Raw genomic sequence first — 24,155 nt, 5'->3', positions numbered from 1 at the left:
AATGTGCTTTTTGCTGAAGGTTCTGCTGTTAATAGACCACCTATGTTTAATGGAATGATTTATGCATTTTGGAAAGTTAGAATGAGAATTTTCATGGAATCCATTGATGCATTAATTTGGGAAGTTGTGGTCAATGGACCTTATGTGCCAATGCAGGTTGTCAAGGATGAACAAGTGGAAAAGCCAAGATCAGAATGGAATGAGACCGAAAGGAGGAAGGCTCAACATGATCTTGTGGCCAAGAACATCATAACCTCTGCATTGACAATGGATGAGTTCTTCAGGATATCTCAATGTAAGTCAGCTAAGGAGATGTGGGAAGTCTTAGAAGTGACTCATGAAGGTACTGAAGATGTGAAAAGGTCAAGGAAACATGCACTCATCCAAGAATATGAGCTGTTCAGAATGCAACCCGAGGAGAGCATTGCTGATGTGCAGAAAAGATTCACCCACATTGTGAATCACCTCACTGGCTTGGGAAAAGAGTTTGACAGAGAGGAACTCAACATAAAGATATTGAAGTGCCTCGACAGAAGCTGGCAACCAAAGGTGACAGCTATCTCTGAAAGTCGTGATCTGTCAAAATTAGGAACTGCTGCACTATTTGGAAAGCTGATGAAGCATGAGCTAGAGCTTAACAGACTTAAAGAGCAGGAAACAACAGAGAGAAAACCCAAAGGTCTTGCACTGAAAGCAATTGAATTGGATGAGATCAAGGAAGAAAAGGAAGATGCTGAAGATGATGATATAATCAGCCTTCTTACAAAAAGATTCAGCAAATTCCTGAGGAAGAAAAGCAAAAATAGGAACCAGCAGAAAAGAAGGTATCCTAAACCCAATGATTCAAATTCCTCTAAATATACTTGCTTTGGATGTGGCAAAACAGGGCATATCAAAACAGATTGTCCAGACAATCAAACTAAGGACAAATCAGCCAGCAAGAAATTTGAAAGGAACAAAGGAAGAAGAGCCTACATCTCATGGGAGGAAAATGAAGTATCCTCAACCAGCAGCTCTTCAACAGAAGATGAGGAGAACAATTTGTGTTTCATGATGAAGGATGAGGAGTCAAGCTCTGAATCAGTAAGTAATTTTTCTGCTGATTCTGATAACTATGATGATTTGCTTGCTGCCTTCAAGGAAACACATGATGAAGCCAATAGGCTAGCTGTAATATGTAATAAGCTGCAAAAGGTAAATAATGTGCTTGCACCTAAAGTAAAAACACTTGAGGAAGAACTGCATAAGGCCAAAACAGATTTGGTAAGGCTTGAACTGACTTGCTTGCATGCCTCTATTAAAAACTGTGAAAACTGCAAAAGATTGGAAAAACAAGTGGAATATTTACTGAAAACCCTTTCCAATTTCACCAAGGGAAGAGAAAACCTTGAGTCTCTCCTTGGATCACAGAATGCTGTTTTCAATAAGAATGGACTTGGTTATACCCCTGGAAATACAACCAATGTCAAAAAGCTTTCAAGTTTTTTTGTTCCAGCAAAATCAGTTTTTTCAGCTTTTAACAGTGGCAAAAAGGCATCTCATGTAACCTGTTTTTACTGCATGAAATCTGGTCATACATCTAGGTCTTGCATTGCTAGAAAGCATCTTGTTCCTAAGAACTTAGCTAAATGGCTGCCAAAGAGAAGGTTTTAATCTGTGCTGGACCCTATACTGAAAAGGGTACCATTTGTATATTTTTTATTCTGTTTTGCAGATTGGAAGCAAGAAAAACCAGTGGTACTTGGACAGTGGCTGTTCCAAGCATATGACTGGAGATCTTACAAAGTTCACCAGCTTAAAGCTCAAAGCAGAAAGACATGTAACCTATGGTGATAATAACCGAGGGAGAATTTTGGGCAGAGGAACTGTTGGAACAGGAAACTCAACAACCATTGAGAACGTGTTGTATGTAGAAGGACTCAAGCATAGTCTTCTCAGCATAAGTCAGCTTTGTGACAAAGGATACAAAGTGAATTTTGAGTCAAATGGCTGCACAATCTCAAGTAATTCATCTAGTAAAGTACTGTTTACTGGTAAGAGAGTGAATAACATTTATCTGTTGAATATCATGGAAACTAACTCTTCAAATGAGTGTTTGCTGTCCAGAAGTGATGAGTCTTGGTTGTGGCACAGGAGGTTAGCTCACATACACACAAATCACTTGAATAAATTGAAATCTAAAGATTTAGTTTCTGGTTTGCCTAACATTAAATTTCAGAACAACAAGCTTTGTGATGCTTGTGTGAAAGGTAAACAAATCAAATCCTCTTTCAAGTTAAAGGATATTGTCTCTACCAAAAATCCATTGGATGTGTTACATATGGACTTATTTGGTCCATCTAGAGTTGCTAGCTTGGCTGGAAATTTGTATGCTTTAGTTGTTGTGGATGATTACTCTAGATTTACATGGACTTTATTTCTTGCACATAAACATGATGCTTATTCTGCCTTTAAGAGATTAGCAAAAATTCTGCAAAATGAAAATGGTTGCTGCATTAAATCAATTCGAAGTGATCATGGGGGAGAGTTTCAAAATGCTAAGTTTGAGAGGTTCTGTGAGAAGCATTGGATAGCTCATACCTTGTCAGCCCCTAGGACACCTCAACAAAATGGTGTAGTTGAAAGGAAAAATAGATCACTAGAGGAACTTGCTAGAACTATGTTAAATGAATCTAAGCTTCCTAAGTATTTTTGGGCTGATGCTGTTTATACTGCAGGTTATGTCTTAAATAGGACCTTAATAAGACCAATTCTTAAGAAAACCCCATATGAACTGTATAAGGGCAGAAAACCTAGTGTAAGCCACCTTAGAGTATTTGGGTGTAAATGTTTTGTATTGAATAATGGCAAAGAAAATCTTGGTAAGTTTGATGCTAAATCTGATGAAGGTGTGCACATTGGTTATGCTTTGAATGGTCATGCATATAGAGTCTTCAATAAAAGGTTGCTCATAGTAGAAGAATCAATTCATGTTGTTTTTGATGAAACTGATCATAGTATATCTAAAACTGCTGCTGATGAACCTGACAGTAATGAATTTAAATCTGTTTTAAATCAAAATGAATCGATTCATTTTGATACTGCTGATACACATGCTATACAAGAATCTACTGCAGCTGCAGGTTTGCCAAAAGAGTGGAAAACCCCAAGAGACTTAACCCTTGATAATGTCATTGGGAACATTGAGAAATGAGTGTCAACTAGAAAATCCTTGAACAATTTCTGTGAAGCAATGGCATTTGTATCTCAAGTTGAACCCAAGAATTTGAATGAAGCTCTCAAGGACAGTAACTGGATTTTAGCTATGCAAGAGGAACTGAATCAGTTTGCTCTTAATGAGGTCTGGACTCTTGTTCCTAGAATACCTGAGATGAATGTAATTGGAACAAAATGGGTATTTAGAAACAAGATGGATGAGCATGGAGTGATCACCAGAAACAAGGTTAGGCTTGTAGCTAAAGGGTACAATCAAGAAGAAGGAATAGACTATGATGAGACATATGCACCAGTGGCTCGGTTAGAAGCTGTTAGACTGCTGCTTGCTTTTTCATGCATCAAAGGGTTCAAGCTATTTCAAATGGACGTGAAGAGTGCCTTTCTAAATGGCTATATAAACGAAGAGGTATTTGTCTCACAACCACCAGGTTTTGAAGACCATCAACATCCAGAATATGTGTTCAAACTCCAAAAGGCTCTCTATGGACTCAAGCAAGCTCCTAGGCAATGGTATGAGAGGCTAAGTGATTTTCTCACCTCACAAGGCTATGACAGAGGCACATCAGATAAGACCTTGTTCATTAAGAAGAAAGGAGATGACTCAATTCTAGTCCAAGTATATGTGGATGACATCATTTTTGGATCAAACAATGGAGAATTGTGTGAAGCTTTCGTGAAAGTCATGAAGAGTGAGTTTGAAATGTCAATGATGGGTGAGTTGAACTATTTTCTAGGCTTGCAGGTCAAACAACTCAAGGATGGCATTTTCTTAAGTCAAGCTAAGTATTGCAAGGATTTGCTGAAGAAATTTGAAATGGACAAGTGTAAACCAATCAGCACACCCTTCTCAACAAGCTGTCATTTGGATCATGATGAAGCTGGAATTTCTGTTGATGAAACCAAATATAGAGGACTCATAGGATCACTGCTGTATCTTACTGCCAGCAGGCCAGATATAATGTTTGCAGTGTGCATGTGTGCAAGGTTTCAGTCTGCTCCTAAAGAATCACACTACAATGCTGTCAAAAGGATTTTGAAGTATTTGCAAGGAACTATAGAAGTTGGCTTGTGGTATCCAGGTAATATTTCATTAAGCTTAATTGGATATTCTGATTCAGATTTTGCAGGTTGCAAAATTGATAGAAAGAGCACAAGTGGAACCTGTCATTTGCTTGGATCAAGCTTGATCTCATGGCAATACAAAAAGCAGGCTTGTGTAGCTCTTTCCACTACTGAAGCAGAATACATTGCAGCAGGGAGTTGCTGTGCTCAAACTATATGGCTAAGACAACAATTGAATGATTTTGGTATCTTACTTAACCATATACCTCTGCTGTGTGATAATACAAGTGCAATCAACTTAACCAAAAATCCTGTCATGCATTCAAGAACCAAACACATTGAAATTAGGCATCATTTTCTAAGGGAACACATATCTAATGGAACATGTGATATTAAGTTCATTGGTACTGATTTACAACTTGCTGATTTGTTCACTAAACCATTAGCTAAAGATAGGTTTAATTTTCTGCTTAATGAATTGGGTATTATAAGTGTCAATTGTACATAGCAGTAAAAAATTAAATCTGTTTATTCGCAATTAAATGTGTTTATTTTCTGCACTGATATGCATTGATGACTAGGAAAGAGAATTTCTGATCTTTGACTGCTTGACTGACTTAGTGGGCATTAACCTTTGTACCTTTGACGGTTTTGGTCATGGTTATGTAACCGATTTGATGGTTTGGGTGCTCAATAAGAATTTGAGTGTATGCATCGTGACCCTAAATATTTGGTGCATATTTTCAAAGATTCTCTGCACAAATTCAGAGCATAATATCTTCATGCATATCCACTCATAACTGCCATATCAATCCATTTATTCTGCTATAAATCTGTGTGAATACTTGCTACCCACATTGGCCATTCTCTTTCTACTCTCACCATTTGAAACCAAGAAAAGAATTCAGATTCAAACATGGCTTCGTCTTCAAGACAAAAACAGAAAAGCAAGGGAAAGCAAACCACTTCTCAAGGTGTGTTAGAAGGATGGTTCGCTGGAAATGAAGAAGGCATCAATGCCTACATTCACGAGACAAGCAGGAAGCAGATCAACATACCCAAGGTGCTGGATTTCAACTGGCTGAAATCTGAAAAATTGGTAGAAACAAGGGCTGTGCTGAAGCACCAGAAACTGAAAAAGATGCTGGAATTAACGGGTAATGTTTATCCTGACTTGGTTAAGGTGTTTTATACTAACCTCACATTGGATGGGAAGAATGTTGTCTCTTATGTGAAAGGAATCAAGATGAAGATCACAAGTGAGGTGTGGAATTCTGTGGCTGGAATAAAATATGCTGGACTAAAAGTAGGGAAAGGAAATACCAGTGGAATTTCAGAATTCAACAAGCTGCAATATTATAAGAGTTGCATGAGGAATCCTACAGAGAGTATAAACAGGTTCCATGCAGGGCATTTGAACCTCACTCCACGTCTAGTTGCATACATCATAGCTTGGCAACTGATTCCTAGAGGGACAAACCATGATGTCTTACATGAAGAGGATCTCATTCTCCTATATTGCATCATGAACCAGATTAAGGTAAACTGGGTGTTCATTGTCAATGAATACATGCTCAAGTCAAAAAGGTTGGCTGATTACAGATTTCCCTATGCTATTCTTGTTTCCAAATTAATTGATCACTTTGGTGTTGATGTTACGAATGAGAGAAATGATCCTATCAAAGCTGTAAGTGAGATTGATACTTCAACTCTCACCAAAATGGGTTTTCACAAAATTGAAAACAAGTGGGTGGTTCTCAAGGAGAAGGACACTCAAGCAGAGCATGAGGATGAGGATGAAGCTATTCCTATGGATGATGACTCACCTGCTGCCCAATCTGAACATGAGGAAGTTGCTGCAAATGCCATAGTTGCCTATCAAAGTCCAGAATACCGTGGAGAACCAATGTCTATGTTTGAGAGGCAAGTGCTGTACCGTCTTGATGTCATGTCTGCAGAACAAAGGGCACACTTTGAGACTACTCAAGCAAGGTTCCAACACCTTGATAATCAGATTGAAGGAGTTCAGGCACAACTTGCAGAGCTTTACTACAAGGATCAGTAGTTTTCTGCTTTTAATGCTTTCTTTATCAGTTTTAAAGTTTCTGTAATGTTGAACAATTTGGTTTTTTGTTTCTAAACTATTATGATTATGGTTTCTGCTTCATATCCCTATATTCCTTATGCTTATATGCTGTTTGATGAATCCAAAGGGGGAGAAAAATAGCTCACCATGCTAGGTGAAGCTAGCTGAAACAGGGAGTTAATTCTGCTGTTTTAAACCAATTCTGCATGTTATGCAATGTTGTTGTTTGCTGTTTTTTTCTGGTTTAAAATCTGGTGCAGTGCAGGTAATTCAAGCAACAAAGCTATGAGGTTAGCTATGGGGATTTGTCTCCATCAAACAGGGGGAGATTGTTGAAGATGGTTGCTGCCCCTTCAAGATTGTGTTTGATGAAGACCTATATGTAGTGTTTGATGAAGTCTTATATGTACATTTCATGTGTATTTTTTCCTTGCTTTAAGTATGTCTTAGTTAGTGCTTAGAGGTTGTCTAAGAGTAGCTTTTTGCTGAGTAACTCACCTCATAACCACTGGCCATGTGATAAGAACAAGCATAAGTTTTCTTAAACTGTTTTTCACATGTTTTACACAAAAACACGTTTACTGCATAAAAATAAATCTGTTCATTTCTAAATAAACAGATTCATTTTTTTTTCACTGATGCCTTGGCTAAGTCTTGTAAAAATTAGATTTTGTGCATCAGGTATTTTGACTAAGTCTTCTTCTTTTCAAAACGACTGAGTTTTAAATTGTTAAACTTTCTCTGTTTTCATTTTGAAAAATAAATCTGTTCATCTGTAAATGAATAGATTCTTTTTATCTTTGGTGCCATGTCAAGCTTAAACGTTTTTCAGTTTTATCTCAGCACCAGAATGGTTGACTAAGTCTCCTCACTTAACAAATTCTCTAACTGCTTTTGAAAATAAATCAGTTCATTTTATTTTCAATCTGTTCATTTTATAACAGCTTTAACTGTTTTTCAAAATTCTGTTATAAGCTGGCTTTCTATAAAATGAAAACTTGTTTCTGAGTTTAATAACGATTCAAACAGTTCATACATTTGCAAAAAAACAAGTTTTGACAGCAGAGAGTTAAGTGTTTTCAAAGGATTAGCATTTGTTCTTCAAAGATTTCAAAAATCACAAAGTGCTTGTTCTTGGTTTGGTTCCAAAAGCTTGGTGTGAGGTGCAGCTACTGTTCTAGCAATCTTGCCTACTGGTTTAAGGCAGATCTGTGTATCCTCAATCAGGTGTAGTCGTTTCACATCTCTATCTTGTATAGTTTGGTTGAACACTCTTCTTGATAGGTGTTCTTGAAGAGTGAGTGTGTGTATGCTGAAATAGGTTTTTTTCAGCAAGAGTACCTAAGTTCTTGTAGGTTTCAAGAACAGTGGGAATTGTACTTGGTTGTACTATGTGTGTTAGTGATTTCCACCTGTTGTTGGTGAAGACTGGATGTAGCTCAGGTTGAGTGAACTAGTATAATTGCTTGTGTTCATTCTCTCTCACTCTCTGCAATTTCGTTTCTGCATAATTGATAAAACAACAAAGAAATAAATTTGTTCAATTGAAAATAAATCTGTTCTTTCTGGGCACTGTGCATACTGTTCTTGATTTCTGAAAAAGTTGGTTTAATCTGATAAGAACGTATAAAATCTGCTAAAAGCAATTGGAACAGATTGACTGTGATAGGCTGCTCAAGAAACTGTTAATGCTATTAATTGAACCTTAAACAATTGCTTAAAGTTGAAGCTTGCTGTTCTGTAATTCATTGTTCTTAATTTCTGGAAAATTGCTTGACATCAAGAAGAACACTCATAGTCTGTTAAAAGCCATTGGAACAGGTTGTTTGCAAAGGTCACTCAATTAACTAGCATGCTATCAATTGAATCTTAATCACTTGCTTGAAATTAAAGCTTGCTGTTTTGTGTTTCACTGTTTTTCAAATCTGATATCTGTGTGTGTGCATCTGAAAACTCTCACTGCATCATCTTGTGATTAACCCTGCTGTATTAAAAGCGTTTCAAACAGAAAAACAGTGCTGAAATAAATCTGTTCATTTTCACATAAATCGATTTATTTTCTGTAAAACTGGGTTAAACATTGTTTCTGCGAGGAAGTTTTAAAAGGTCAATTCACCCCCCCTCTTGAACTTTGGCACTATTAAACCCAACATTTGTAACAAGTGTAATCCTTGTATTCTGTTGAACAACTTTATTTATGTGTTTTGCTGAGAAGTGTTGTGTGTTCTTGAGGGGATCAAAATCAGCATTCTTAGTGTTGGTGTGTTGGCCAAGAGAAGTGTGTGTCTTGAGGGGATCAAGGTCACTTTCTTGGTTGTGGTGTAAGTGATCTAGGTTTGATTGCTTAGTGGAATTCCTCAGTGGTTTCGGAGAAAACTGGATGTAGCTCTGGGTTTAGAGTGAACCAGTATAAAAATCTGTGTGCATTCTCTCTATCCCTAACTTTTTAAATTCAGTTTTGATATTTGTTTACTGGTATAAACAACCGATTGTTTCTGTGAAACAACCGATTGTTTTACTGGTGCTGTGCTTTTAGCTTTGTGTTTTGAAAAACTGATTTCTCAATCAAGGTATTCTCAAAGTAATTTCATTCAAGGTTTAAAATTTTGCGAAAACCCTCTTTAAACAATTCACCCCCCCCCCTCTAGTTTAAAGCCATATATTCTAACACATACTTCCCTAGTGTCAGACTCTTCCAGTTATCGGTCAACAATACTTCCATGATTCCTTTAGAAAAGGGGTGTTTTCTTATCGAGGTCCCACAGACATCATGAGACATAGTGTTCTGCCTTCTATGTGATGCATCAAAGTTATTGATTGTAGTCGGATTTGGTTATGTACTCGATCCAACATACTCCCGTGTTGGATTAAAAGGGATGGTATCTTCTTTTTTAAGCTTTTGCTTGATATAAATATTTTCGGCCTTGAGTGCCTCTATCTCACTAGTACTTTTCTTCTTCAACATCTCCAACTCCTTCTACAACTTGAGTATGAGGTGTGGTACTTGCAGGAATTCTCCCAAGCTTAAGTCAGTGTTTGTTCATTAATCATTCATTCAAAATCTCACTACTGAATTAAATGTGCTATCTATTTATACTACTCACTAATGGGCCTATTGGGCCAATGACTTCCGATTAAATCCTTTTGTTTATCTTTTCTTAATTAGTCTTTTATCTTGTAATTATTTTCTTAATAGTTGATTAATTTCTTTATTGTATTTATGTGTTCTTTACTTAAGATAACACATGTAGTTGTTTTTCCCCATAAACCTTTCACTAATTATCTCTCGACCTTTCGACTTCTCGGTTAACTCTCGACCTTTCGATATACCAGTTCACTTATAAAAATCAAGATAACTAAATAAAGGTATAATTACCCTTTTGGTCCCTACATTTAAGACCAATATTCAATTGACTATCGTGGTTATTAAAAAATTCAATTTTGTCCTAATATTTTTTAAAATGTATTTAAGTTTATCCCTTTTGTTAACTTTAGACTAAGAACGTTAAGTGTTTCTGATGTGACACAAACAACTGCAAATGTGCACTCTGATCTATTGTACACGTAGGATTCATCCTTCAATTGCTCCTAAACCCCACCGCCTCCCGAAGTGCTTCCTCCCCAACTCGCCATGGAAAGAAATTGGCTTAATTGTTTTTATTACAATCAATTTTTCAATTCGTCCTACTGCATGTTAACTTATCGTGCATGATACCTTTTATTCTTTTTATAACATTATTATCATTCATTTCGGAATAAAAATTATATTAACTTATTTTTAAAAATTAAATTAAACTGAAAATATTTAAAATAATGATGCTAAATTCAATTTTTTTTTATAATAGTATGACCCAAAATCTATTAGAAAAAAAAATATAGAATAGACGCAAAATAATGAATTAAGTTATTGTTTGGAAAATGAAGCCGCAATTCACAGTTTCTTACATGAAAAGAATGAGAATGTTTTTATATATTTATATGTAATAAAGTTTGAAATAACAGAGCAAAATATTATAATATATTCTTCATGCACTGTTTTCTGTACAATTAACGGAGCAATCTACTTTATTTTTTTCTTTTCATTTTCCATGAAATTCGTTACACCCATATGATCAAAGGATGCAAAAGATTAAAAATTTCACATTAAACGTTGAAAATAATCAGAAATTTCACATGAATTTAATTACCAAGACTCACTCAAAGTTTCACACCACGAATACTCTGTTTCGTGTGGTCATGCATTGAAATGGGCTCTGGAAGAAAATCAAAGCACGCTAAATCGGTTCTGATCTCAATCTCCACCCAAAAACACAATGCATTTCACAAGAACATTCCATACATTAATGCAACCATTTCCACCTCAAACTCAAACCTTTTACCATTTCACAGACAGATTCAGAATAATAATATAAAACCAACAACAAAAGAACTCGTTGCAGTTTCACGATCAAACCATGAAAAACATTTGCAATTTCATAGTTATTCAAATTATGAAGACTGAATTGAAACATTCAACATTTGAAACCATGTTGTGACTATGAAATGGAATTGTGGATGAATTACTTGGTAGTTCCATTCTACATGCATCTCTGCGTATACAAATACATGCCAAAGATGCCATCATGTTCATAAATCTCAAACACAGAAGAAATATAGCACATTGTATAAACAAGAAGAATGAGTTCCCCATCGCGTTCTAAGAATGTTGATAGCCCCAGCAATTATTTGGGTGATAAGAAAGATTCAGATGGAAAGAAGGGTTCTGCTTCTTCAAATGGAAGAGTAAAAGAGCATCGTAGCACTGCTGAAAACATGGTTCATTCTGGAGATACTAAACTCAGAAATGGTTCACGCTCTTCTCGCTGAGCTTCTACTGGGAATAATTCCAAGAAAACGTAAAAGGTGAAAAAAAACATTGCCTAAGTTATTTCAAAATTCAATGTTTGTATTCATTGAAAGAAGAAAAGTTCAAAAACAAAGGAAGTGAGTCAAGTGTTGTTGTTGTTTTGTAGCATACAGTGTTGTATCAGTTATGAGAAAATAAATTTGGTAATTAGGTTCTATAAGATAGTTATGTAGCAGATAAAAGGATTATATATCCTAAATTTGTTTCTGTAACTAGCTTAATTATGTTCTTTTGTAACAATACTTTAAGGTGGTTGTAATCTCTATATTTTGTACAATCTAAATAAAAGTTGTTCTTGTTTCAACTTTCTACCTGGTATCAAGATTGGTTCTGATGGGGATAAATTAACTTATTGTTGGAAATCTCACATCGACTAGAGATTAAAACCTTTCATTGTATATAAGTGGGTGCAAACCTCAACCTCATGAGCTGGTTTTATGGGATTGAATTAAGTTTAAAATTCACTTCATAATATGGTATCAAAGTCCTTTCGAGCCTTTTCTAGCGAGTATTTATTGACCTTATCAGGTCATCCCCTATTGGACCGCTATGGTGCAAACCTAAATTCATGAGCCGGTTTTATGATGTTGAATTAGACTTAAAGTCCACTTCATAATACTTATCTTTTTTTAATTAAAAAATTAATCTCAAAACTTATTATTAATTTAAGATTTTTTAACTATTTTCTTATCATGGTTTAATATTGACAAGAAAAATTATATAATTCAACAAGATCCTACCTTGGTTACTTTTCACTTTAGAATTTCTGTTCAAACGTATGAGGCATGAGTAAAATGGTTTGAATGAATGGACAATATTTTCTTACAACCATCATAAGAGAAAGAGAAGAGAAAGAATGGTACTATCGCACATAGATTGTCTTTCTCACTCACGAAGTTTCTTTATTGCTAATGTATACATATTGAATACATATATTATATAATAAATTTTCATAATTTGAATTTAGTTTTTCTTTAAAAAATTGTTTGATTGAATGTTTAATTTTTTTTTTTTATATTTTAGTCTAAGTACTTTATCATTTGATTTTTTCATGAACTAAATAATGTGATTATCATTTTTGTATCTATATCTCTTCTCAATCAATTTGATTTATTTCTTATACAATTTTTTCAAACTAGTCAGTTTACTCATTCTTAGAGGGGAAAATTAAGAATTAATCAATGAGTTAGAGATGATTGAATACAAAATGAATCAAGTTTATCAACAAGAAGACGAGAGGAAGGAAGTAATAGTTATGTCATCTCATTAAAAGGCACCATAAAATAGAAAGTTACTTAACAAAAATAAAAAATGTTTTGAATACTCAATAGAACGATAATTTAAAATGGAGATTGAATCGAGAGAATAACCAATTTTTTTGGTATTTAAAACTTAATTAAGCTTATATATAAATTATACAAATTTTTTACTCATCCAACTTAAACCATTATTAAGATTATACATACACTACTACAAGAAAACATCAAATTAGCTTTTAAATATTAGTATCCATCAAATTATGAAACTATTAAGTCAAGTTAGATGACTCTGGCGTGACGTAAAATGTTAATTTAAAAAGGTTAAAAAACATAAAATTATTTTTAAACGATTTAGCTATCAAGTAGTAATGTTCACTAACTAAAATAAATAAATATTGGTATTAGTTTCGGATTAGCATAAGCTCAACCAACGCTAATAATGAATGTTTAATATTGGACAGTAATAGAGTCGGCTTAGCCAACTTTAAGGCAATTCTAACTATTTTTAACTTCTTTTAAAAAGTAAAATATTTGTGTTAATATCGTACTAGCATTGGCTATCTCAACGTTAACTAAAATAAATAGAGTTAGTGTTAGCTTAATTGACATTAATCTTATTTATTTTTAGTATTTATATATTTTTTTTTAAGTTACCATTAACAAGATTGAGACTAATTTTAGGTTAGCATCAATTAAACTAACACTAGTAATATATCATGCATATTTATTTAAGTTATATTGCTATGAATTTGTTCCCCTTATGTTAAGCATATGACGTAACTGCCCTTTGCATGGGTTCTTTACTATGTATGGTTCTTTACTATGTTTTCTATATATGCCCTTAAGCTGGTATATTAATATACAATATTTGTTACAGAAATATTAAATCATTCTCTCTCTCTCTTTTCTTCTGACATGGTATCGTGTGTTAAAATATTAGAAAGTTTTTATTTTATTTTATTTGTGGGCTTCTAGGCCAGTTGGCCTTCCCCTTTCTAGTTTTCTGTTGTATACAGTGTGCTCTACTTTCTTTTCACACCACATGTATATAAACTCTTTATAGGGTTTTTTTCTGTAATATTTTCAGATTAATGAAACAACTTTTTTCTTCTTTTCTTTCACGCAGTGTTTCATCTCTCTTCTCTATTTCTTCATATCTCGAATCATTCTTTCTCTTCATTCTCTGTAAATGTTGCAATTACATCAAAATACTCATATGGTTTTTCTCTGTTATGGTATCAGAGCTCTGTTGCGCACACTCTATCTTCGTCCTCCCAAGATTCTCCTCTTTTTTTTTCGTTTTGTATATTCACCCTTCTTTGCATTTTCTTGTTCTTTCTAATGATTGTTTGGCTTTTTACAGTTCGTGTTTTCGCACACAAATGGCTAATGAGAACAGTGACCGGAGCAAAAGCCCTAACCCTAGTCAGAACAAGAATCTTTTTCAAGGCGAGAATTTTGTTCATAGTTTCTTATACCTGCATCCCAGTGAAAATCCTGCTACACCCCTTGTGTCTCCCGTTCTTGATTCCACAAATTACCACTTTTGGATTCGCTCTGTTCTCACGGCTTTGAGCACAAAGAATAAACTCGAGTTCGTCAAGTGTGTTGTTCCTCGACCTTCAGAAATTGATTCTTCTTCCTCATCCTCGACGAGATGCAACAACATGGTGGCGTCTTGGCTTGTACACTCGGTCTCTGTTCATATACGTTAGAGCATCATATGGATGGATAAGGCACTGGACATATGGAATGACCTCGGGGCTCGCTTCTCACAAGGCGATTTATCACGTATCTCTGATCTTCAAATGGAAGCTTCTTCACTCAATCAAGGTGACCTTTCTATTACCTATTACTTTACTAAACTCAGGATTATCTGGGATTTATTAGATAATAATAGGCCTGATCCTATATGTTCCTGTAATGTGCCTTCTGTTATTGTCCAAAGAAAAAAAGAGAACCAGGCAATGCAATTTTTACGTGGCCTTAATGACCAATACAATAATATAAAAGCACATATTCTGCTCATGGAACCTGTCCCTGCTATTACCAAATTTTTTTCTCTTGTTATCCAACAAGAGCGTCAGTTTAATAATAGTGTTCTTGTAGCTAATGTCAAAAATGTTACCCCTGTTACCTTTGTTAACCACACCAGTACCATTACTTGTTCTTTTTGTGGAAAGTTGGGTCGCAGTGAGAGTGTTTGTTTTAAGAAAAATGGTTTTCCTATCCAAGATAATAGAGGCTCAAAGTTTGGTAGTAATAAAAAGGTTTGTACTTACTGAAACAAAATTGGTCATATTGTTGATATCTGCTACAAGAAACATGGATACCCTCCCGGGTATAGATCTCAGTATGGTAAGTCTTCCCAATCCAACAACGTCTCCACTACCATTCAAGAAGAAAATTCTGGAAATCAAGATCAAAACAAGCAGAATAATGGAGGAGATTTCCGCATCAATATCAAATTCTGTCGGACCTTATGAAAAATGTTAACAATTCCAACAATCAAGTTTAAGTAACCAAGTTGGTTCTCTCTCTGTTGATCATTAAGATTAGAATTCGGTTGTCACATGTAATATTCAAAAGCTAAAATATTCCAATTTTAATGAATATACTTGGATTCTGGATTCTAGTGCGACTGATCACGTTTGTTTTTCTTTGTCAAACTTCACATCATATAAACATATCAAATCCATTACCATTAGGCTTCCCAATGGAAATTTTGTTATTGCTTCCTGTTCTGGCACAGTTTTCTGTAATAAAAAATTTATTCTTCAAAATGTTTTGTATGGACCAGATTTCTCTTTCAATTTAATATCCATTTGTCAATTGACTGCATCACTTAAATGTGAACTTATTTTTTCTTCCACTGAGTGTCTAATACAGAATTCCAGAACCAAAGACAAGATTGGTACAGTTGATCTTGTAGCTGGACTATACATTTTCAATAAAATTGATAGCAGAATTATGAGTTGCACTACAAAACAAAGCAACATTTGGCACCTCAAAATGGGCCACCCCTCAGATGAAAGGTTAAAAATTCTGCAAACCTACTATTCTAATATTCATATTGACAAAAACTATGTTTGTGATACATGTCACCAAGCCAAACAAAAGAAAATTTATTTCTTTCCTAGTAATACTAAAACTATTCAACCTTTTGAATTACTGCATATTGATATCTGGGGCTCCTGTTCTGGTCTTTCCATGCTTGGTTATAAGTTCTTTCTTACCATAGTTGATGATTTTACTAGATACACTTGGGTTTTTCCCATGCACAACAAATCTGAAGTCAGGGCTAGTGTTGTTAATTTTATTGCTTATGCTGAAAATCATTTTTCTACTAAGGTTAAAATCATTCGTACTAATAATGGTATTGAATTTTCTATGCATGACTTTTTTGCATCAAAAGGTATTATACATCAAACCACTTGTATTGAAATATCTTAGCAAAATGGTATTGTTGAAAGAAAACATCAACACTTCTTAAACGTCACACGTGCCTTACTTTTTCAATCTAATCTTCCTGTTGTTTTTTGGTGTTTTGTTGTACAACATGCTACCTTCCTTATTAATTATATGCCTACTTCGTTGCTTAATAATGCTACGCCTTATGAGAGATTGCATAAAAAGCTTTGTGATATTTCTTCCCTTCGTGTGTTTGGATGTCTATGTTATTCTTCAACTATTCTTGCTCACAAAAAAAAAATTGGACAATCGTGCTGCTCCAAGCGTTTTCCTTGGTTTCAAACCAAACACAAAAGTTTTTTTTTGTTTCTAAACCTTAAAACCCATAAGATAAATTTGTCAAGAAATGTTATTTTTTATGAAAACTCTTTTCCTTACCATTCAAATCATATTCAAAATAATGACTTGAATAGTCTTTCTTTACCCATTCCTCAACATTATGCCCAGACTCATGAAGATATTCATATACAAACTGAAAATATTGTTGATAATACTACTGATGATGTTTTTTAGATTGACACTAATGTTGAGCAAAGTGAGCAAAGAGAGCAAAATGAGACTGCAGCAGCACTTCCTAGAAGATCTACCCACATTCCCCATTTATCTTCAAGATTTTGATGTGTCAAACTTCAACAACAGTGCTGTAAGTACCAAACTTGATGTGCCCTTTTTAAATTATAATTCTTTATCAAAGTTTTTCAAAAATACAATACTGTTAATTTCTTCGGCTGAGAAACCTCGCAACTATGAGGAAGTTTTCCAATATCCACCTTGGATTTGTGCTATGAAGAAGCAACTAAAAGCGCTTCAAGATAATGGGACATGGTCTCTGACTACTCTTCCAACTGGTAAATCAGCAATTGGGTGTAGATGGGTTTATAAGATCAAGCATCACACAAATGGTTCCATTGAGCGTTATAAAGCTCGATTGATAGCAAAAGGATACAACCAAATTGAAGGATTGGATTTTTTAGACACCTTTGCTCCTATAGCAAAGTTGACTACCCTACGCCTACTTCTCGCTCTAACCGCAACCCAAAATTGGACACTCAAGCAGCTTGATGTGAACAATGCTTTCCTACATGGGGACTTAGATGAAGAAGTTTACATGCAATTGCCTCAGGGCTTTCACACTTCTTCTCCCAATCTTGTTTGTCGCCTAAAGAAGTCCCTTTATGGTCTCAAACAAGCAGGTAGAAAATGGTATGCCAAACTCTCAAATTTCTTACTTTCACACAATTATAAAATTTTCACTGCTGACCACTCTTTATTTTTGAAACATGATGGCAAACACATCATGACACTCTTGGTCTATGTGGATGACATTATTCTCACTGGGAATAATCCTATGGAGATATTTGCTATCACTAGTTTGTTATACAATTTATTTCACATTAAAAACCTTGGTGATTTGACTTATTTTCTGGGAATTAAAGTTGCTCGCAATGTCACTGGTATCCACTTAAGTCAACGCAAATATGTTTTAGATCTGCTCAAAGATACTGGTATGTTGGGATGTGCCCCTACTCCTACACTAATGTTGCACAATGTCAAGCTCTCAACCAAAAAAGGCACCCCACTTGGTGATACAGAATCCACTGCATATAGACGATTGATTGGACGCCTTATTTATCTTACCAACGCACGACCTGATATTTCCTTCTTTGTTAATCATCTCATCCAATTTGTCTCACACCCAACAAGTGAACATCACCAAGCAGCAATGCGCATCCTTCATTATCTCAAAAGAACTCCTAGCAAAGGTATCTTCTTACACAGACAGTCTCTTATTCAATTAAAAGCATATAGTGATTCTGATTGGGCTACATGCCCTGAAACTCACAAATCCATAACTAGTTTTTCTGGGGGAGTCTCTAATCTCTTGGAAATCCAAGAAACAACAGACCATATGTAGGAGCTCCTCTGAGGCAGAATATCGTGCTCTTGTTGTAACCACTAGGGAGATTCAATGGATAACATACTTGCTACAAGATTTACGCATTCAACACCTACAACCAACCCTTCTCTACTGTGATAATCAAGTTGCCATCCATATTGCAAATAACCAAGTCTTCCATGAGAGCACCAAACACACAAAGATCGACAGTCATGTTGTCAGGGAGAAACTTAATGCAGACCTACTTAAATTGCTTCCAATCTCTTCATCCCTACAGGCGGTTGACTTCTTCACCAAGCCTCTTCCTACTGCTCAATTCAATATCCTCTTTTCCAAGCTAGGAATGAAAAACATCTAGTCCTACCTTGAGGGGGCTGTTAAAATATAAGAAAGTTTTTTTATTTTTTATTTTTGGGCTTCTAGGCTAGTTGAGCTTCCCCTTTCTAGTTTTCTGTTGTATACAGTGTGTCCTACTTTCTTTTCACACCACATGTATATAAACTCTTTTTAGGGTTTTTTCTGTAATACTTTCAAATTAATGAAACAACTTTTTTCTTCTTTTCTTTCACGCAGTGCTTCATCTCTCTTCTCTGTTTCTTCATATCTCGAAGCATTCTTTCTCTTCATTCTCTGTAAATGTTGCAATTACATCAAAATACTCATGATTTTTCTCTGTTATCATGAGATAAAATTTTGCTCATCAATGACTTCTACTACCTTTTTTCTCTATCTTCTTCCACCTGTCCTTTATCAAGCTCATCTCGCATGGCATCCTTTACTCCACATCAGTTCATGATTCCGATCACATTAAAACTAGATGATGAGAATTTTCTATGGAAGAAGCAAGTCCTGGATACAATAAGGGGTCTCAATCTTAGGCATTTTCTTGAAATTTTCTCATGTCCCCTCCTTCTTGGAAAAATGTCAAACAACCTTTTCAAACGTTGTTGGCACAGGTATGTTCAACCTACACCGACCAGTATATAGAATATTACATTGTTGTAAGACTTTTTTTTTAACAATATTGAAATTACATTGGCGTAGCCTAGCATGCCACACCTGTAAAACATAGTTTCCAGAATTAATCACAACATTGTTTGCACTAATAGAAGTAGATATGATGGACTTAGGAAAAACATAAATTTAATCTTTTAACAGTTATGTGAAGAAGAGTTTGTTTGGTTACGTGATTTTTCACATAGCAATCATCAGGGAAGAACTCAAAGAAAACATTATTTTCTTTGAGTTTTTACCCACATTTTATTATGCATTTGTCGTGAGAATAATAATGAGATTATTTACCTAATTCATCTAAATAAGAAAAAAATTAATTTAATAAATAAAAAATTAATTTAATAAATAAAAAATTAATTTAATAAATAAAAAATTAATTTATTCAAGATTTCCATATTTTAAATTTTATTTTTTATCAATTTTAAAAAAATATATATATTTCTTATACGCACAAGCTCTTGTGTGGACAGACCAATAACATTAACTCAAATTTTTACAGACCAACCCAACCCGTATTTTACAGGTCAAATATGGGTTAGGCAAATGCATAAAAAGTCGGTCTACATTGTCATCCTAGGACCTATCACTGAAAGCTATTTTTTTGAGGAAGAATGTGAGGAGGCATAAGCAAGCACAGACAAAATATTTTCTTTATTTTTCCTGTCTCACATGTACTCTAAGACTAATGTCAGAATGAGCTCGCCCCTCTGGTTTTAAGTTTTATTTAGTATAATTTCTCCATAAATCATTTTGGAAAAGAAAAACATCAAATTAATTTATTCTTTAAGTTAAAATTAACATGTACCCAAATTAGAAATAAAATTTTAAAAAGTTATGAATTTTTACAAATTAACTCATCTAAGTTAATTTTAACTTGCGAAAAGTTAATGTTAGTTTTTCTTTTTCCTTTTCTGGAATGCTCAAGAAGAAGTTCCTTCAAAACGCCCTTGGTTAACTTTTGTATTAAACTGGCTTGTATGATAGTTTTGTTGAACACACCCTAAGGTCAAAAAATCAAATGACTGGATTCCAAAAAGAAAAACTATCCATGTAAACTCCAAAATTTTCAAGATACAACTTAACAACCCAACTATAAATAAATTACATAGAAATACATAAACACCCTATTCTTTATGGTTGATATTCACTCACATCCATTTTATCTTTAATGATTTTAAATTTTTGTCCTCCGGATATTTATATCCGTAAGTCAAATTATAAAGTTCTAAATATACAAATTCAAAACAAATATGTCACTTCCGAATTTCACCATCCGAAAGCTTATTTGGACAGCATAAATGACTTTCTGGATGTCAAGATTCGTAAGCAAACATAAATGAGTTCCGGATCTCAATCCTCAACACCATTTACAACACACCATTTTGGATATGAAAATCTGGAACTCATAACTCACTTCCAGATATGACCATCCAGAAACTAAAATGAAATATGAAAATGACCTTCCGTTTAAAAATTTTGTAGGAGTGCGAATCAAAATTGATTAGGTACAGGAAGCAATTGTCATTCTTTATTAAACACCCATCAAACACCAGTTATATCATTTTTTTTTATTTTACAATATAAAATAATTTGGAATGAAATAACTATAAAATAAAGAATTCGTTTGATACTCTTATTTTCTCTCACTTCCGCTTTACAACTCCATTTAATAATAAAATATTATGTTTAATTAATAAAATAAAACTTTAAAATAAAATGATAATATAAAGTTGTCAAATGAAAGTATAGAAAAATGATATTCAAGCAATCATTACCTTAAAGTAAAACTAACACTATTTTATTAAGTGTCTCCAATGAAGTAGGTAGATCAAAAAATGTAGATATAACATTTTCTTTGTAGATTATTACAACAATTATAAAGATATGCTTATTTTGCATTAATTGAGAAAAGAAAAGGGCTATTACGAAAACTGTTCTTACTCACCATCCCAGAGTTCTTCAGTTGTCTTGTATCCAGGAGATGTCTTGCTAACAAAATATTTTCCTTTACCTATTCTCTCCTGCATCAGTAAATCAGAAAATTTAAATGACACCATAAATGTATGTTCTCACTGAATTTTCCTAACATTCTTGCATTGGCCTTAGCAATTATCACAAACTGATTTTAATATCTTACTTCTATAGCAAGCAAAACGATACATGACACAGGATTTGAGTATTAGATGAACTTGTTTTGAAGAAGAAAACATTTGTTCTCAATCAGAAGATAGCATGAAAGAACTAACCTGCTCAATGTCAGAGAAGTTGGCAAGCAAATCTGCAGGAATAGACCAGTCAAACAGATCGAAGTTTTCCTTGAGCCTAGCATCATTTGTACTCTTAGGAAGTACACTGTGACCCATTTGTAGTCCCCATCTTAGAGCTATTTGTGCTGGACTCTTCCCTAACTTCTCAGCAGTCGTGTGCACAACTGGATTTTTAAGGGTATTACTTCCACTGAATCCTTTACCCAGAGGTGAATAACCCTGAACAAGAGCATTAGTAAGTTACTCTTTTACAATAAACCTAGGTTAAAATCTATGAGAAGTACCTTATATAACCAGTTTGTCATAGGTTCTAAAATGACTCTGATACTATATTAAAAAATAGACTTTAAGCTAACTCAACTTTATAAAATCGACTTATAAGATAAGGTTTGTAACTATTTATATACTATGAATGCATGTCTAGTAGTCGATGTAGGTTTCCAACAAATCTCAAATAGATACAAAAATTTCTACCACACTGAGTTACTCTTTTAAGATAAATATAATGAGGCATGTGTATTTATGTAGCATGTATAGCTATAACATGCAATTTTGCATACTCACTGATAAGTGCACTCCCTTGGATTTACAGAAAGCATGCAATTTGGGTTGCTGAAATGAAGGATGCAATTCCACTTGGTTAACAGCTGGAATGACATGTGCTACATCCAACAGATCCTGAAGCTTCTTTACAGAGAAATTGCTGACCCCTATAGCTCGAGCCTTGCCAGAATTGTAGAGTGCCTCCATTGCTCTCCAAGTGCTAGCTATGTCAGGTTTGGTAAGTTGCCCGTTATTTGAACTCACTGGCCAATGAATCTATAAGAATATAGACATGGAAAATAAAGCTTTTGACGTTAAGTATATGAAGTCAACAACACTGCATGATATTTCAAACTTAGATTGATGCAGAAAAAGTTGAGTTTATGATCTACACACAAGGTAGAGATCCAAATAGTCCAGTTTCAAATCACGTAAAGTTCGTTCAAAAGCCTTTGGGACGTCTTCCGGCAAGTGATCATTACACCTAAAACATGGACAAATTAAGTTAGATACAAAGAATGTAATTACAAAATAGTTTTACGAATATGTGTAAATGTAAAAAAGACAAACCATAGCTTAGAGGTGATAAACATATCTTCACGCTTAACTACACCATCAGCAAACAACTTATTCAAGGCATCACCAATCTACATAAAATTTACAAAAGAGTTAGTAGAAATTTTTTGAGTTACAAGAATCACACACAGAATTTTGCAAACGATAACCAGAAAGAAGGTAAACGTCAAGAAAAACAAGAATCAGACAGAAATTTTTTGAGTTATCATTGTTATTTTTCTTTGTCTTCTTATTATTCCCAAATTTCTCATGAAACATTGCATCTCCCTAGATGGTGACAAGTCAAAATTATTGAAATGCAGACTCTTGTACATAATAGTACATGGGAGTTGGTTCTTTTTCCCCTAACAGAAGGTGGTTTGTTGAAAATGGCTATATGTTATTAAATTTTGTCCTAAATGGTGATACTAACCAATTCAAGGCTCGATTAAAGCAAAAGGCTACACTCAAATATATGGTCTTGATTACCATGGCCCTCCATGGGCTTAAACAATCTTTAAGGGCGTGGTTTGAAAAATTGCAGAAATTTGGGATGAAACAAAGTTTAACATATCATTGGGAATTGTTATTCTAGTCAAGTAGGCTCCAAAGTTGATAATTGGAATTAAGATCCTAAGGGAGGGGGGTTGTTGTATGAAGAAGATAAAGGAAATACTGAAATTTCTAGTTATTGTGATTTGTGATGCTAATTGGGCATGGTCTATTATAGATAGATGTTGGGATCATTCCACTACAGGGTATTGTATATGCATTTGAGAAAATGTTATCTCTTGGAAGAACAAAAAAACAAAATAGTGTTGCTCTATCTAGTGCAAAAGCAGCGTATGGAACTATGGCCTTAGCCACGTGTGAGTTGGTGTGGATCAAACAACTCCTTCAAGAAGTAAAGTTCTATGAAACTCAGACAATGAAATTTTATTGTGATAATCAGACACCTCTCTTACATTGTCTCCAATCTAGTGTTTCATGAAAAACTAAACATATAGAGATATTGGTTGTCATTTAGTGAGAGAGAAATTGTGGTCCAAGGAGATTACTACTATGTTCGTCAGCTCAAATAATCCCCTGCTGATATTTTGACTAAATCCTTGACTAAACCACCCTTGCACGATAACAAGTTTACAAAGATAAACAGAAAACAAAGTAAGACGAGATTATCTAAAATAAGCATATGAGTCTGACCTCCTTCTCGTTGCCATAAATTTGCGCACAATCTATATGACGGTACCCAACCTGCATCGATATGATCCACTATAATAACCCATCTTTCCTCCAAAACCATAAACTCTACTAGACAAATCCGTGAAGCAAATAACCACAATACAAATAAACAAAAATGGGTCAAATTTGGATACTTCTCATTTTTCATAAAAAGACAAAAAAAAATCTACTATAATTTTATCTCTAAATGTAACTTTTCTAAATTCTTGTAAAAGCTGTCCTTTGTATTTTGTTTTTTCTGCTATAAATAGTCAAGAGAATCCGTATAAGAACACCCTTGATTAAAGATATACCAATTCAGGTACTCTCAACATAATTGTTAACTCATCATGTAACAGTACTATGACTCTCTTCACTCCAAAAAGATTGCAGTTTAATGAAAGAGAAAGCATGAAATGAATAGAAAAGAGTAGTGAATAAAGTGTGGAACATTTGTTGCAGTGGTCAAGGCGTGAGCAACAACGCCAGGTTCAGCGAGCCAGGTGCCTAAACCAACGGAAGGTATCTTTGCTCCTGTGTTCAACTCGAACAATCCAAGATCTTCGTTGGCCATTCTCTACGGTGCAGAACGGAACCGAGGTTGAGCCTGTGACCAGAGAGAGAATTGTAACCGCACAAAGCAAAGATAAAAAAAATA

The 24,155-nt window shown here is 34.4% G+C and overlaps 1 protein-coding gene across 1 annotated transcript; it reads right to left on the bottom strand.

The window, feature by feature from the left end:
• Positions 1-20,660: 20,660 nt before the first annotated feature.
• Positions 20,661-24,140, bottom strand: LOC137819624 (NADPH-dependent aldo-keto reductase, chloroplastic-like). The gene is made up of 7 exons (XM_068623527.1): positions 23,949-24,140; positions 23,480-23,530; positions 22,292-22,368; positions 22,118-22,205; positions 21,743-21,997; positions 21,158-21,397; positions 20,661-20,932 (listed from the first exon to the last, which is right to left on the bottom strand). Exons 1-7 carry the CDS (start codon positions 24,069-24,071, stop codon positions 20,849-20,851), a joined length of 918 nt encoding a protein of 305 aa, XP_068479628.1. The 5' UTR covers positions 24,072-24,140; the 3' UTR covers positions 20,661-20,848.
• Between the last annotated feature and the right edge of the window lie 15 nt (positions 24,141-24,155).

Source organism: Phaseolus vulgaris, chromosome 10 (genome assembly GCF_000499845.2).
Source record: "Phaseolus vulgaris cultivar G19833 chromosome 10, P. vulgaris v2.0, whole genome shotgun sequence".
Lineage (NCBI taxonomy): Eukaryota > Viridiplantae > Streptophyta > Magnoliopsida > Fabales > Fabaceae > Phaseolus > Phaseolus vulgaris.
Note: the sequence above shows the minus strand (reverse complement) of the source record. Positions and strands in the feature narration are given on the sequence as shown.